The following is a 16,700-nucleotide window of genomic DNA, read 5'->3' as shown; positions in this document are numbered from 1 at the left end:
TGACTTCACTTCACTCGTTTGGCGTTGATCTTCATTCATGGTGGGATTTGTAGTTTCAATACTGGTAGACGTCTAATACTGAGTATTCTAATGACACATGTAGAAAACTACATTTCTCAGGATGCACCAAAAACGACGCTCGTATCAGTCTTTTTTGAAAATTGAATTGTACTTCCTTGACTACCATTTTAGCGGAAGCAAACCGTGTAGTTAAATGTTTTGCGGTGTTATTGCTCTATCTACTATTTGTAATTTTTTTTTGTTTTATACCACTGACAAACTGTTGTTGTTCTTTCGGCTGCTCACTGACAAACTAAATCACTGAAATCCAGTTTAGGATTTCCGGGTGTCAATATGACGTATAATAGGTAGACTACTTGATTCTGAAAATGTCCATAAACTTACACTACAGTTGTCACACTAGTTGCAAATAGTCCAAAAAAATAAATTGCCAATCCCGAACAAAGGCTCGTGTCACCAAAACAACTCTGACTTGGAATCCATAAGACGTCTGAAGCTGTGCTGAGGTGTCTGGCACCCAGGTGTTAGCAGCAGATCTTTTAAGTCCTGTTAGTTGCAAGGTGGGGCATTCATGGATCAGACATGTTAGTCCAGCACACCCAACAGATCCTCAATCACATTGACATCTAGGGAATTTAAAGGCTAAGTCAACATATGTAACTCTTTATTGTGTTCCTTAAACCTTGATTTAGCAGTGGGGCAGGGCACATTGTCATACCTGAAAAGGGGCACTGACATTAGCAAACAATTGGTCTGCATATGGTTACACATCTAAGTAAAATCAACATGAATGCAGGGCCCTAATTTTATTCAGCAAAACATTGCTCAGAGCATCACCCTGTCTTTGTAAACATGCCTTCCTTCCATAATGTATCCTAGAGCCTAGGTAAGTGACACACACAAAGCCATCAAGTCAGGCCTTCAATTGCTGGATGGTCAATGCTTCATGCGCATTGTAGGAACTTTCAGTAGTGGACATGGGAACTCTGATGAGTCTCTGGTTATGCATGCCATACATAGCAAGCTGTGATGCACTGTGGGTTTTAACATCTTCCTATAATAGCCAGAAAGAACTTTTTCAGCAGATTCCTCTACAGTAGCTCTTCTGTGAAACTGGCCCGAACAGGCTAGCCCAGCAGATTAATGTGCCAGCATTTTAACCATGACAATGCAACCCTTGTCAGTCTCTCAGATCCTTATGCTTGTCCTAGCAAGCTTATGCGTTCTAGCACATCAATATCAACTGTTTATATTGATACAATATAAACAGTTGTTTATATTGTGTCAACACATCTTAATATCAACTGTTTAAAAGAGATTATAGCCTATTTTAGGTGCCTTTAGCATTGTTTTACATACAGTGCCATAAAAAGTTATTTGCCACATTCCTTTTTTTTTGCAAACACATTTTTGGAATTGCAAGACAACTTGTGTAAATACATAATCCAGTTTATAAACGATGATTAGATTAATAAAGGGGGGGGAAACTGTGAAAAAGAGATCCCCCCCCCACCCCCCCACCCCACCCCACCCCACCCCAATACACACCCGCTAAATCATGAATGAACTGTGATTTTTGTTTTTGGAAAGCTAAATAGAATTTCACTTGCCACACCCAGGCCTGCTTACTGCCAGACCTGTTAAATCAAGAAACCACTTTAATAGAACCTGTCTATATTATATTTTAGCTCAAAACATAGCAGCTTTCTGTGTTTATTTATCTTGACATTGTTTAACATTATATAGTTAGCCATAATGTTTTGAGTTAAAATGAGCCTGCCAACAGCACCGTACATCACATTTCCCTTTCTTTTTGTATTTTCTCTTTCTTAAGTTCATGTTCTTTTCTAATATTTACTGAACCATTAATATATTAGTTTCTTTCCATAAATGATGATGATAACAACTCCCCTGTCCCCTCCCTCCTCCCACCCTGTGACCGGCGGCGGCCATTTTCTCCCCGTCGCGCGCCGCTCAGCGAGTGCGGAAGTGACTGTAAACTTCACAGTGCGGGTGAACGGGTTCCGCCTTACATTCATCCTGTGTCCGACACTTCTACCATTTTTTCTGTTGTTTAGTGAGACGTCTTCGGTCAAGAAACAGGAGGAATGGCTGGGAGATTACCGGCGTGTGTTGTGGACTGCGGTACAGGGTAAAGTATTTTCAACCCGTGTGTAAATCAGATCCGCTGGCAGAAACAGCAGCGGCAGCAGCAGCACTGTCAGCTCTGCCTGGGGTGTGTAGCGCTAGCGAGCTAACTGCCTAGCGTAATCAGTTCACAACTTGGTTTAAAATAGTCTTGTTTGATTACGCCTTTTGTCATTTTATTCTCTGTACCATTTTCGAAATGTGTTGTACAGTGAGGTATAGATTTGTAAACGAAACCAGGCACAACAATAACATGAATGCGATGTGAATAGCTAGCTAGCTAGACTGTATTTTGTCTTCACTGGATTGCTAGCTTCGTTTCGAAAATGTTTATTGAACTGACTAACAAGACACGCGTTTAAACGTCGTGCATGTTGTCACAGGATGCATAGGTGAAAAAGCTTTTATCGGTAATGCCGTTTTTAAAAATATTAATCGATGCTAAATTCTGCAAAAGTCATTCTAATGATCTGCGCACGCGCAGTTGCAACTTCCTAATTTTATTGACAGCGCTCGCCGCTTCCTGCTTCTCGTCTTTTAGTCCATATATGGTCGTGTTCGGCATTTCACCGTCCTTTTAGTACCGTTTATGTTTTCCTCACTTCTATATTCTTGCTTTCCGTTTAAGCCACTGTTGAAAAATGGATTTCGACTCTTCGGTTTTTTTTGTACTCAGCTAAAGATGTTGGTTGTGATACTGCAGCTGGGTCTCCGAATCAGACCATTCACTTCCTCAGAGGAAGAACAAACAGAGCATTATATTCACCTTAAAGCAGCTTTATGGTAGCCTTTGTACGTTTGTCTAACTGGTTAAGCACAGCAATCTTTTGAATGCATTAATTGCATTGTACCACAGATAGAATTTGCTTATTTCCCCCTTAACTTAGTTCATAGTATGTTTTTTTTTCTACTATGCTCAAAGCAATAGTGTGACAACATACATTTAAAATCAGTAAAATCTTTTCAATAAAAAAAATCCTGAAATATTTCATTACATATGTGAATGTATTTGCCTATATTGCATATGTCTATAATGCATTTTAATGATGCTTTAGGGTAAAAGAAACCCTAAACCCCCAGCTATTACCTGCTGTCATGTGTGTTTATATGTATACATATATACATACTTGACAGGAGTTTGTTCAATGAGTCCAAACCAAACACTTATCGGCATGACACTGATATCGGATCACTTGATATGTCATGATTATTGCAGACTCTACTAACAATTAGAAGCATTTCCACACATTTCCACCCCTGGTCCTGAAAAACTGTCCTTTACACATCATTGTGTCCCTGTTTTGAGGTGGTAGATTCAGAGTCGGAAAAACACTAAAATGTGCTCCAGGACCAGGATGAAACCTGTCATAAGACTGTAAGGTTCTAGTGTTGTACTGCTTACAGCATTTGGCAGACGCGCTTATCCAAGGTTTTTATCTCATTATATATTTTAGCAGTTGCTTAAAAGCCTAACAGTGGCAACTGCAGGTGGTGCTGTAGTTTAAACATGGGACCTTCCGAACCTTAGCCTTAACCACTAAGCTGCCCCAGTCCGTCTGCCCTTTTACACATCAGCCATGAACTACCTCAGTGGACTGGTTTGGAAGGGGAAATAAAATCAGTGATACAGATTACAGGTACTGGAGCAGTACATTCCTAAAGGTGACTCACGCACAATGTGAGGCATAGAATTAAAGCAAATTTCCATGGCATACATACACTAAAGGTAGATAATTTAAGAGTTGCAAAAAAAGGTGGTTGGTTGTGTACCAACTCTGTCAAAACACCTCTTCTTGTGAAAGTAGGTGGTTCTTAGTTGTGCTTCCTGACAATACGTGCCAGACTATCTAGCTAAATTTAGAAGTTTTACAAACAAGACTGAGTGCAAGCTTGTTTTATGTGTCTCTAAAACACACACACAAACATCCTAGTGAAATGGTTTCATTATTCAATACCATGCTTGTCCTTAGTCTGATCTCTAAATCAAACCTCTGTTATTGTGTCTAATATCAGAGTTGCTTATCCCTTAACAAAAATATACATGTATAACAAGCAATTGGTCCTGTCGTTGGTTTGTTTTAAACCCAGTGGTTGTGTTAGCATGTAGAGACTTGAACATTCCATGGTGCATACCTTTCCCTCCTCCCCCTCTTTGCTTTGAGCAAAGCACACCAGCATCTGTTCTCTGCATGGATGAGGAAGAGTAGTTCATTTCATAGCTTCTGATGTGCACAAGTGTGCATGTGTGTGTATCAGATGTGTGAAAGCCTCACATCCTCTCTCGCATGCTGACCTGCACTTCTCCTCGGGTTTAGTCAAAACTGCTTTTTATAACTCTGGCCCCTAACGTAATGTAGTAATATAACCCACATCATGCTTAGGCAGACTCGACTTCCCTTTACACAGCCTGTTCAAAAGCTCTTAGAATCAAACCTACAGCGTTCATATTTTCTTTCTTTTTTTATTTTTCTCTCTGTATAAACATTTTGTAGGTAGTATTTGCTTGAGTAATATTAAATGACCCTGAAAATATTTAGCTTTTTTGTGTGGTTATAACGCATACATTTTTTACAAGGCAAAGAGCTTAAATAAACAAAGCTATTTTAATACTCAGAACCAACCTATGCAAAGCCTTTTACTTTAAACTCAAACCTGCTTGAGTCACTGACTTAATTTTTTTTTGTTTCTTTTTCCTCCTACTTCATCTTTAGAAACCTGTTGATTTTTTTTTCTTTTTTTCTCTGAACATACCTTTTGAATGTCTGATAACAGAAAAATGCTCTTCTCCTGTCATTTTTGCATGGACATTTTTCAGTCAGAGTGGTTTGGTAGGTGTGGATTTGTATTAAGATTCAGACACCATTCTGTTTTCCACACCATGTCACTGCTAAAGGTAGGCACACTACTTATGCCGACAGTGAAAGACAAAAATGTTTTTTTAAAGATAAAACTTACCATTATATTTAGTGCATCTGCAATCCAAAAAGTTAAAATCTGCATAAGTACTTTATAGAGCTAGTGAGGCTGCAGGAGACCAGCTTAAGCCTTTTAAACACAGCTTTATTGTTTTTTTGGTCTGCTTCATGCAGCTAAGATACATACAACTAGCTGTAAGTCTGCTCTAAAAATTTGCCAAGAAGCACAGACCTCAGCATCCTGTGGTCAGGAAATTTTTTTATAAAATGCACTTGAATTCATGGTGGACTGATTTACATGCAAATATGCTTTATTAAGCTGATCTCTTTTAGCCTTGGTGCAGTCGTGCATGTTCACTAGCTCACCCTAAAATCTGAGTTTCAGCAAATGTGCAAGCTGATAATGGTAATGGCTGAGCAAGTCTGAGAATATAATATTGATATAGTGATTAACTTATTGGAGTTGTATACCTACAAGAAGAGCAGCAGCAGAGGAGGCTGTACAGCTTTCACAATTGGCGAAAGCGCGTACATTTGTTTAAATAAAAAAAAGAAGGACGATAAAGATCACAGCAGCACCAGCACTACACAGGATCTAAAAGGAAACACCAGGCAGGTTTAAATAGGTTACATCAAAAGCGCAAGGAGCAGATGTGGCACCAAAAACAGTTTAAAAAAAATGAATTGTAAGCCCAGTATACTCATCAGATTCGCATCCACGATAGTCGCATGAAATCCTGGTACCTAGGAGTTTATCTTGCTGCACTCACTCATCTTTTCAAACTGCTTATGCAACATCAGGAAATGGCGTAACATACTTAAAGACAAGTGTTTTCTGCTCATTCCACTTGCGTGAGCCCATAGTGTCACTGTGATTGATTTTGGAATGTCAGTATGATACCCCGCCCCAACAGCTGAGAGAGAGCACAGGCAACCTGCTTGCTAACCTCCTAGCTGAAGATGGCCATAGCATCATCCATGAATCGAAATCACTATCTCTGGGTGATTGGGCAAACACGGTTCTGTCGCAAATCTCAAGAACTAATAATGTGATTTCTTGTCACGTATACCATTGTACGATTTTGTTTGTATTTTTATAAAAATTACAAACTGATTGGAAGCGCCAGAACGCATGATGCACTGTTGTACTAAATCATATTTGTACAAATTTTTAGTACACCGGTATTAATTCACTCTTGTAGAGGTTAAACAAAAGTATAATTTAACCAAGGTTTTCTTTGAGTTTTGTTAGTTCGTTACAGAGCACAGAGTATTTGTCATGCATTGCATAAATGTCTTCATGCCTCATGATTTGATGTAGTATTGGATGCTCTGCAGCCTGTGTGATCTAAAGCTCATGAGCGTACTCGCCGGATTTAAAGACAACACCCGATGTTTTTGTCAAACTTAGACATGACGGAATGACCTCATGCTGTTGTTCTATGGCAGGCAGCACGTGGCGGTGGAAGCCAAGCATTGCAGATTGTGCTTGCATTACATTGTAAACTTGAGAAGTTTGTGGCTTTTGTGTTGCCAGCTAGGTGTAAAGCTGCAAGGATGAGCGCTATTGGCCACAGGGATCTCGACAACATATTAGCTAAATTGGTCTCTGAAATGAATTTTAATGCATAGAAAATGAATTGTGTGATCTAAAATGTAACAAATTTAAATTTATGCTTCCCATAATTGCATTAAAAGTTAAATTGCTTAGCAGTAATTGTACATTTTACAAGTAGTGTGTGTGCTGTTAAGAGAGCTGTTTAACACAAAGCCCCCCCTCTCTCTCTCAGATATACTAAGCTGGGATATGCCGGAAACACAGAACCACAGTTCATCGTACCATCATGTAAGTACAACTGTATCATAATTTCCCTGTAATGATTCTTGAATAGCTTGGGGTGGTCAAGATTTAATTTGAAATTATGTTGTTCAAATCTAATTCTTGATGCCTCAGGTAGCCAGTGTAATTCTTTAAGAACAGACATAAAATTAGCTCTTCCCTTTAGTTAAGATCCCTGCAGCCATGTGTTGTACCATCCACAGTGGGCGAATTTGTAATATTGTGAAGTCTATAGCGCAGCCCATTAACCCAACTAAATTAGTTTCCTGATACTCGGGTGATTAAAAACAACTTGGGGCTGTTTTTAATGAGTAACACAGCTGAAATCTCATACCAGTGGAAAAAACTAGCTTGTCTATTAAATAGCTGCTTTGTCATTGATCTGTGATTAGTGTTTCAGTTTTTTTTGCTCAGTTAAGGGTAAAACATTGTATGGCATCTAATCAGATAATTCTTCAAAGAATAATCATTTGTTCATAGGCCGATAACCACTTGGTGAACCTGAAAATGAACTGTGTACATCATCTTCACAGAGAAAGGTTATAGCATATTAAAGTTAAAGCATGGTGATGTATACAAAAAGACAATAATGGCTTTTAATTTCATGAGTACTCAATTTCACATAAAAACATAAGATTTAATGTTTACAGCATTGGTTGTCTCGTTGCCATGTGATTTCTGTGATTGCATTTTACCTGTTAAAATTTTAAAAACAAATTAAATAAAACCCTTTAATTTGAAATTGTGTACAAACAATGTATGTTTAATGACCAAATATTTTCCATTCCCAGATCCTTCAAGTTATATTTTACGTGCAAGAGATGTTATTGACATTATAGCCCAATAACTATATTAATTATTTAATACTAAATAATTTAAATAATGTATATTTATACATGAATAACAGTTGAACCAAGAGCTGCCTCTGTAATTTAAATAAATAAATGAATCTTGTAATATTTGTGTTTAATCCGATTTCTTTTCTTTATAATTTTTTCCCTATTCCCAGTAATGCCAGTTTTTGCCAGTTTCATTTTATTCCATCATCCTCTGTTTTTGCTCAGGCATTGCCATCAAAGAGTCGGCAAAGGTGGGAGACCAGGCCCAGAGAAGGATGATGAAAGGCGTGGATGACCTCGACTTCTTCATCGGGGACGAGGCTATCGACAAGCCCACCTATGCAACCAAGGTGATTAGCTGTAATTCTGCACTAAAGTCTCCACTTTTCAAGTGCAATGTTAAACATTATAGTGGGGCTGCTCTTGAAACATGCGCTCACCGCAGATAACATATTCCTCCTTTGCATGCAGTGGCCCATCAGGCACGGTATTGTAGAGGATTGGGATCTAATGGAAAGATTCATGGAGCAGGTCATCTTTAAGTATCTGAGAGCGGAGCCTGAGGACCATTACTTCCTGCTGGTTAGTGATGCACCACAGCAACATGGTTCCAGTTCTGTTTTTTTTTTTTTTTATAAATAGTGAATCCTTTTTTTAAAAATTTGCCTGGCCACTTCTCCTTTTATAAATACTTTTTGGCTATTTTAGTAGACCAATATGGAGTAGTCCAATATGTTTTTAAAGGTTATTCATATTATTGTGCCAATCACAGGTTATCAGACAGACTTCAGTGTAGACTTCAAGAGCTGAAAAGTAGTAACAACTTGTACACATACTTGTATGGCTTCTGGCCCCCAGAAAGAAAAGTAATCATAAATCTGAAGATGTTTAGTCAGCTTTTCTAGAAGGCGTTTCCAGTGTCAGAACTTTGTACAAGTCAGAGGTACAGTAATACCGTTGGTTGACTGCATGTGGCAACAAACAGACACACTAAAGTTAATGTTAGTGCACGGATAGCCTAAACACAGCATTAGGTAAAACGGTTCACAGTCACAGCACAGTCACAGCACTGCTTAACTTTACAGTATACGGTCACATAAAATGAGTGATTTATAATCAGAGTATTCAGTGTCAACCCTATAAAGTTTAGTTCCCTTTTAAGGCAGGTTCCTCTGAGTTTGTTCCTCTTGTCATCTCGGGGAGTTTTTCCCTGCCACCATTGCCTCATTGGGGAAGAATAAAAATTCAGATTTCTTTAAAGTTGCTTTGTAACAATTTTCTTTGTTTAAAGCTCTATACAAATAAAACTAAATTAAACGAAATAGAGTGTTTTATTTAATTAATTTGGGTTTGTTTAATGGATTTCCCACGAAATCTAAACAAAAAAAAACTGTGGTATAAGAGAATAAAACATTTCATGACATTTTTTTTTAGAAAAGGAATAAGAATCTGGATTATACCAGTAATAACACTTTGCTTAAGGGTGCATCACGTCACTGCGTCTTTAATTATTTCCCCAACACAGCACACCCTGTTGTTTTATTCCTTACATGCTCTCTGTATAAATATAGACATGCTGCAATAATAATATACTTCATTACAGCAACTCTGACCTGGAGAAAGCAGTTATGGAAGATTGATTAAATACAGCTATTAGTTTCTTAATGTAACTTTGATTTTGCGTCTTTATTAAGCATGCTTGTTTACAAACCAGTGTAATACTCTATTAACTAGATAGTTTAAAAAACATGATTTCACTCAGTTATAAATAAACACACCATATGACTCCGCAAGGAAAATTTAATGCAAATTTAGTGCATATTAATGCTGTGCTGGACAAGTGTGATATTGTTGATATTTAGGTAGTGCATATGTATTGATATTTGTGCACTGATGGTGAATCTGTTACAGACCGAGCCTCCTCTAAACACACCTGAGAACCGAGAATACACCGCAGAGATCATGTTTGAGTCCTTCAATGTGCCGGGACTTTATATCGCTGTGCAGGTACAATATACAAACAGAACAAGAAGAGTCATGATGAACTTATTTTTTTTCTTCTTTCTAACTGCAATTATGGTGCATTAACATTAGTCTGTTGTGTGTTTTTCAGGCAGTCTTGGCTTTAGCAGCGTCCTGGACCTCTCGGCAGGTTGGAGAAAGGACTCTGACCGGTACAGTCATTGACAGTGGAGATGGAGTCACTCACGTCATCCCTGTGGTTAGTAACATACACTGCATGCTGTGCTCATATGCAAACTGACTTCTTGATTTAAAAAAAAAGAATGTGTTCATTTTTATTCACAATAATTATAGTATTTATATTAAAAGAGAAAATGTCAGTTTTCATATTTTGTATTGCAATTTAATTTTATTGGTAAATAATGTGATTGTAACTTTTGATTAGTAAAGTTGTCTGTAATTGGTAAGCAAAGGTGATTTTGTTTCTTTGTATTTCTGTGTTTTTTAGGCTGAGGGTTATGTGATTGGCAGCTGCATAAAGCACATCCCCATCGCAGGCCGTGACATTACCTACTTCACACAGCAACTGTTGAGGGAGAGAGAGGTGGGAATTCCACCTGAGCAGTCCCTTGAGACTGCCAAGGCTGTCAAGGTAAGCGGTTGCTTGTGTAACCGAGTTAGATTTGAGTCACCTTACATTCGAGTCTTGACTTATTAGATTCTTTGTTTTAATGACTCCCTGGAAGCTGAGCTATCCAGCTGCTAATTGTCCAACTAAAACAGTAACCCTTTATTTTAATTTAATTAATGTTAAAAATTAATTTATCACTGCTAATTTGGCTTGTGTAGTGCAAGGCAGAACGAAAGTTCGAAAACCTAATTACAAATGCTGTGGAAGATTTTCCACAGAACTTCTCCATGTAAATCTTCAAAGTGCTTTAGGGCAACTCTAGCGTTATGCAGGTCACAGTGGAGCTCGTATTGACTTGCAAAGTGGCTCGTTGCCTGCACAGGGCTTAGCATTGGTGAGAATGTTTGCATATCAGGTCATGTAACATTTCAGAGAGAACAGACCGGTATTTAAATGTTTATTTACATGTCACAGATTTATAGCAGCTTTATCAGTGTTACAGATTTGACAGGCATAACATTTTCAGCGTCAATGTCTTCCCAAACACTGTGCCTGTAAAGATCTTTGCTAGAAAGACTAGATTAAGTACAAAGAATAAAGCTTTTTTCCCCCCTTTTTAATAAACTTTGAATACACTCCCTACTGAGAATCTAGGGTTATAGATGTGTGTTACTTTTATTTTTTGCATTAATATGTATGATGTAAATGGAAATATCATGGCTGTATAAGTAACTATAGTATATCAAAACTAAAATAAACTAAGAATTAGGAAATAACTTTCAGCAATCCAATTTCAAGACTAGCCTTAGGAATTACATGTAAAATTTGCCTTCTAATGAAACCTTATTTGCTAGAAGCTTACTGCAGTTTGAGAGAGAGTATCCTTCATGTTTTAAGGTTTAATGATGCAATTCTCTTTAAAAGAAATTCAGTGTTGAGGAAATTAAATGGGCAATTTATGTAAGTGATTTTTCACAAAACTATTAAGGTTGGCATTTTCTTTGAATGATGTTCAGTTTAAATGTTTGATGTTTTTCAGACCAAAGCATTAATGTTTTGTTTTGTTGTTTGCATAAGCATCAGTTATTTCGTCTGTCCTGAATTGCCAGGCTGTTTTGTTTTCCTACTGTGCATGCAGCTGGAAGGTTGTGTGGGAGCTTAACTTGGATGAGCTTCGCTTAGTTTCGCATAATGAAGTTGTTCCCCCAGGCTTCCAGTCATTACTCTGACATGAGCCATTAGTTCTGACGAGTCCTTTCACTGGCGTACAGAGGGAAAATATATTTCAGGAGTTAGACCCAAAATACTGTAATACAAATGTGTGCGTGTGTTCTTTTTGTAGGAGCGCTTCAGTTATGTGTGCCCTGACCTGGTGAAGGAATTTAATAAGTACGACACAGATGGCTCTAAATGGATAAAGCAATACACCGGCATTAATGCAATCAGCAAGAAAGAGTTTACCATTGATGTGGGATATGAGCGCTTCCTTGGCCCAGAGATCTTCTTCCACCCTGAGGTCTGTATCACTTGCATGTACACACAGCGGGTGCTTTTCATTTCTTTAATTGCAAGTCATTTCATCTGAGGAGAGGATGGAGGAATCAAGGTCAAATGTTTTCAACAAAAAAAAAAGGCATAGAATTAGGAATAATGCTAAAATTATTATTTATTTATAACATGATGTACAGTGTATTGTAAATTTGCATGCACAGTGCATTTTGATTTACATTAATGAATAAATCGTAATGAAATATTACAGCACACAAATGTGTTTTTCAATCTATATAAAAAGACCACAAACCACTTTGTATGTGAAAAATGGTTTTGAGGATTATTTATTCATTTATTATGATTTGTTTATTAGCATTAATGTTTAAATAAATTAAAGGGGACAGGATTCATATTGTACTCGTACATCATCTGCTTCACGAAAAATACTTGACGTTGAAAACACCTCTGTAATCTATGATCTTGTGGCATCATTTTCTCTTACTTTGAGTCCTGTGAGTGCAGTTAAAGAATTGACACATGCTTAAACATGGCTGCAATTGATTTCTGAGTCACAGACTAAAAGAACGTAGGAATCAAGGACGCATCAATTATGTTATTGAGATTCGCACACAGTGTGCTCACAGTTAAAAAAAACAATGGATGTGTTGAAAACAGCACTACATTATAGACCTTACTCTTACAATCTGTCCCTGTGTTCGACAGTTTGCCAATCCGGACTTCACTCAGCCCATCTCGGAAGTGGTTGATGAGGTGATCCAGAACTGTCCCATTGATGTTCGTCGTCCCCTCTACAAGGTACGTTTGAAAGGGAGCAGTTGTTTACTGTAATGCTTTCATATTCATTATGGTGTAGGCCAACAGCAGTCATGTTTTCTCTGAGGTGCCATTACTTTGTTGTTGTTTTTTTTATATCGGTGGAAATCGCAATACACTGTTGTCTAAGCCATCCTAATTATTTTTGAGTGCTGAACTGTTGCCTAATTCACAGGATACTTTTACTAGACTATTCTACTTAGAGTTTGCTCTAAACTTTAATAATAAATGTCGACTTGTCTTCTCTTGAAGTTCTTAAAGTTCAGGAACAAAAAAGATAAACACAAGCCTGAATATTACTGTACAGGTTAAGTCATAATGTTCAGGAAATAAATCTGTGCTAAGAAGGTTTATGCAGTGTATTCAAAACTGTGTCCCCTCTGTAGAACATTGTCCTGTCAGGAGGTTCTACCATGTTCCGTGATTTTGGGCGGCGCCTGCAGAGAGACCTGAAGAGGACAGTGGATGCCCGTCTGAAACTGAGCGAAGAACTCAGTGGTGGCAAATTGAAGGTCTGACAGAAAAGCATTAGAATAAAGAAAGTAATATTTTGAACCGTTGCTCGTTGATCTACATGTATGTGATCGTGTTTCTCTTGCAGCCCAAGCCTATTGATGTGCAGGTGATCACTCACCACATGCAGCGCTATGCTGTGTGGTTCGGAGGGTCTATGCTGGCCTCAACAGTAAGTTACACACAGCGATAAACCACACAAACCTACACAATAGGGATGTATTACTCAGAACAGAGTAATGATATTCTAAATCAATAAAAATACAAATATGACAATACAATACTTATTCTGGACAAAGCAAGATAGATGCATTTACAGCATCCTTAGTAACATCCTGATATGGGCAGGTGTGTTTTTAAATCCACCTAATTAGGGAATCAACTACATTTATTCTAACATCAGATACAGGTGCTGCAAAATTCACAAGACCTGATAGCTGTTTGAAGATATTTCTACATCAGGGTATTTCTGTTGTTTTTGGTGGCACAAGGTCCATATTTGTTTATAAAAATCATAATGAAAGAAACAAGCAAACAAAAAAGCGTCTACTTTAGGTCACACTCATTTTAGATGTCCATATTTGAAACACTAAACCTATAATTGCATCAGATGTCTTCGTGTTACACCTCTACTAAACAATTTATTCCCACTGGGAAGTCAGCATGCCTTTATAACATGATTCTGTGTGTGTGTGTGTGTGTGTGTTCTTTTCCCTCCATCAACTAGCCTGAGTTCTACCAGGTGTGTCATACCAAGAAGGATTATGAGGAAATCGGCCCCAGCATCTGTCGCCACAACCCTGTCTTTGGTGTCATGTCCTAAAGTGTCCACCGACCTACACACACCTACGCATACACATATACACAAAGGGATTGGGGTTGGGGTGGTCGGGGCTAGGGAGAACAAAGAGCAGGCCACTGGAGAGAGAGAGAGAGAGCTCATTTCGGTTAACACCAAACCTGTCTGCTGGATCCAGATGATGAATGTTGTGTTTGTTTGTTTGTTCGTTTGTTCATGTTATTCCCAGTACAAGGGAAAATGCGATTACTAGACCAAAATGACTCCAGCTCTTCTCTGCCTCTGCTCAGTAATTTGTGGGTGTCTAAGAATAATAATAATAATAATAATAAAATAAAAAAATCCCCCACTGAGTAAAAAATAAATTTAACTGGAATATTGACACTTTGTTACTGATGCAGAAAACTGCTGGTGTTGTTTATGTTTAAAGTAAAAAGCGACTCAAGTGATTTAGTCCCGAATACATTGACCATGGCAGTCTTCTCCCCCTGTTTCCAAGTTGCGTCATACTCGAGGTGCTTCATGTCCTTTAACAGGCAAAGCAGGGGGAGCTCAGACCAGGCAAAAAAAGACTGTTTGTTCCAGAGCTTTCATTCTTCTTGCGCTTTCATTAATTAAAAAAATATATTCCTTTTTTTTCTTGCATTTTCATCAAATTAGGTTTAAATATGTGACTGCTTTTACCTCCGATCATATCATATATTTGCATTTTCCTCTCTGATAGGATGAAAGTGCATTTCTCGATAATAATAATAATAATAATAGGATTATAATGAGCTTGAACAGGAATGACTATCGGACCAGTATTGCTAATCTAGTGGACTTTTATATTTCATTGAACACCAAATTATAGCAGGTTTGGATTTGTAAATGCGATGCCTAAAACATTCCAATAAAGGCTTAAAAATGTTTCTACAAAAATCACTCTCTTCTTTTATATTTCTTGGTTCATTTCTATGCCTGAGAATCTTCATTAATATAATTCATTTCTACAGCATACAATGCTTGTGTAAGCATATTTTAGTAAAATAATGTAACAATATGATAATATTAATCAACATAATATTTCTCTTTGTGAAATAATATAGAAGTAGGTAGGGGGGTATGACCAGTCATAAAACTTACTGGGTTTACTTAGAGGTGAGAAAAGCAGACAGAGTATGACCGGGCATAAAACATTATAGGTTGACTCAGAGGTGAGTCAAGAAAAGCAGATGACTATGAGACAGGCCATAAAACATAAACAGTAAGGGGTGGGTAGTGTGTACAGTGTGTACCCAAAGTACATGGGGGGGGAAACGAGTTTAATAAGAGTAGACACAAAAATAAACTAGTTTGTGCATCTACTGTACATAATGACAAACAAGGAGATACATGAAAAAATTCGATATAAAAATACAAAGTATAAGGCCCAACATAAAAGTCCAAAAACATAGGGGGCCTGGGTAAGCATCATTAGCAAAACAAAAAGCATAAGAAATCGCATACAGTGGAACCTTGGATTACGAGCATAATTCGTTCCGGAAGCGGGCTCGTGTTCCAAAACACTTGTAAACCAATTTTAATTTTCCCATAGGAAATAACGGAAACTTAAATTATTCGTTCTACAGCCCAAATAAATAAATACATAAAAATAATTAATACAAAATATAAAGTAAAAATAAAACAAATTAACCTGTACTTTATCATAAAAAATATGTAAAAATAAATCCAGACAGATAAGTGTTTCCGTTTGTGCGCACACACATTCACGGATAGACAGTTTTTAAAACCGTTTAAAAATTTGCAAGGAACATCCCTAGTCACACTCCAGTGAGCGCATACTAACAGGATCACTGCTATAAAGTAAAACAACACCAAAAATCAAATTAAACAGCTCCTCACCTTTGAAAACAATCGTGACAATGAAGAGTTTGTGTGTTTGTTTGGCAAAGAGGGGCTGAAGGGGGGCTCGCTCGCATTTACAGCCCCCTTCACTCAGGTTGCCAAACAAACACACAAACTCTTCTCTGTCGCGACTGTTTTCAAAGGCGAGGAGCTGTTTAATTAGGTTTTTTTTTGGTTGTTGTTGTTTTACTTTACAGTAGTGATCCCGTTAGTATGCGCTTACGCGAGTGTGACTAGCAATGTTCCATGCTAATTTTTAAACAGTTTTAAACGGCTCTCCGTTAATGTGTGTGTGCACGCACGCACATAACACACACACAGCGTGTGTGTGTGTATTCACCCAGCAGAAGAGACGATTACCTACAATTTCGCTGCAAAAGAGAGAAAATCCGCTGGCTTACTTGTAATGACGTGACGCTCGGTGTCAAAACAAGAAGCGCATGCGTGAAACATGATACTCGGTGCTCGTAAACTAAGACAATGCTCGTTTTTCAAGTCAAAAATGATTAAAAATCGTTGCTCGTCTTGCGGAACACTCGTAAACCGCGTTACTCTTAATCCGAGGTTCCACTGTATTAAAAATCAACCTTCTCTGAGCCAGAACAGCATAAATCTAAATTCCTTACAGGAAGATCAGTAAGGGGGACAAAAGCAGAATTGGTGCAGGAGGAAAATCCGTTTGGGTACCAAGAGTTGCACTCTCGTTAGTTTGTGTACTAACGGCCACTTTAAAATCAGTCTAGGTGGCAACACTTACATGAAAAACAGGCCTTAGAGTAGAAGGAGCTAGAGTACCAGACTCTGGCCTATTACAATGGCC

The 16,700-nt window shown here is 37.9% G+C and overlaps 1 protein-coding gene across 1 annotated transcript; it reads left to right on the top strand.

Annotated features, from left to right (window-relative positions):
* The first annotated feature begins 2,001 nt into the window (after nt 1–2,001).
* actr3 (actin related protein 3) lies at nt 2,002–14,914 on the top strand. Its single transcript, XM_053496390.1, has 12 exons — nt 2,002–2,173; nt 6,875–6,930; nt 7,989–8,113; nt 8,235–8,345; nt 9,675–9,770; nt 9,877–9,984; nt 10,234–10,377; nt 11,699–11,872; nt 12,571–12,663; nt 13,068–13,193; nt 13,283–13,366; nt 13,922–14,914. Exons 1-12 carry the CDS (start codon nt 2,130–2,132, stop codon nt 14,015–14,017), a joined length of 1,257 nt encoding a protein of 418 aa, XP_053352365.1. The 5' UTR covers nt 2,002–2,129; the 3' UTR covers nt 14,018–14,914.
* Nucleotides 14,915–16,700: the final 1,786 nt, after the last annotated feature.

This window comes from Clarias gariepinus, chromosome 5, assembly GCF_024256425.1.
Source record: "Clarias gariepinus isolate MV-2021 ecotype Netherlands chromosome 5, CGAR_prim_01v2, whole genome shotgun sequence".
NCBI lineage: Eukaryota > Metazoa > Chordata > Actinopteri > Siluriformes > Clariidae > Clarias > Clarias gariepinus.
Note: the sequence above shows the minus strand (reverse complement) of the source record. Positions and strands in the feature narration are given on the sequence as shown.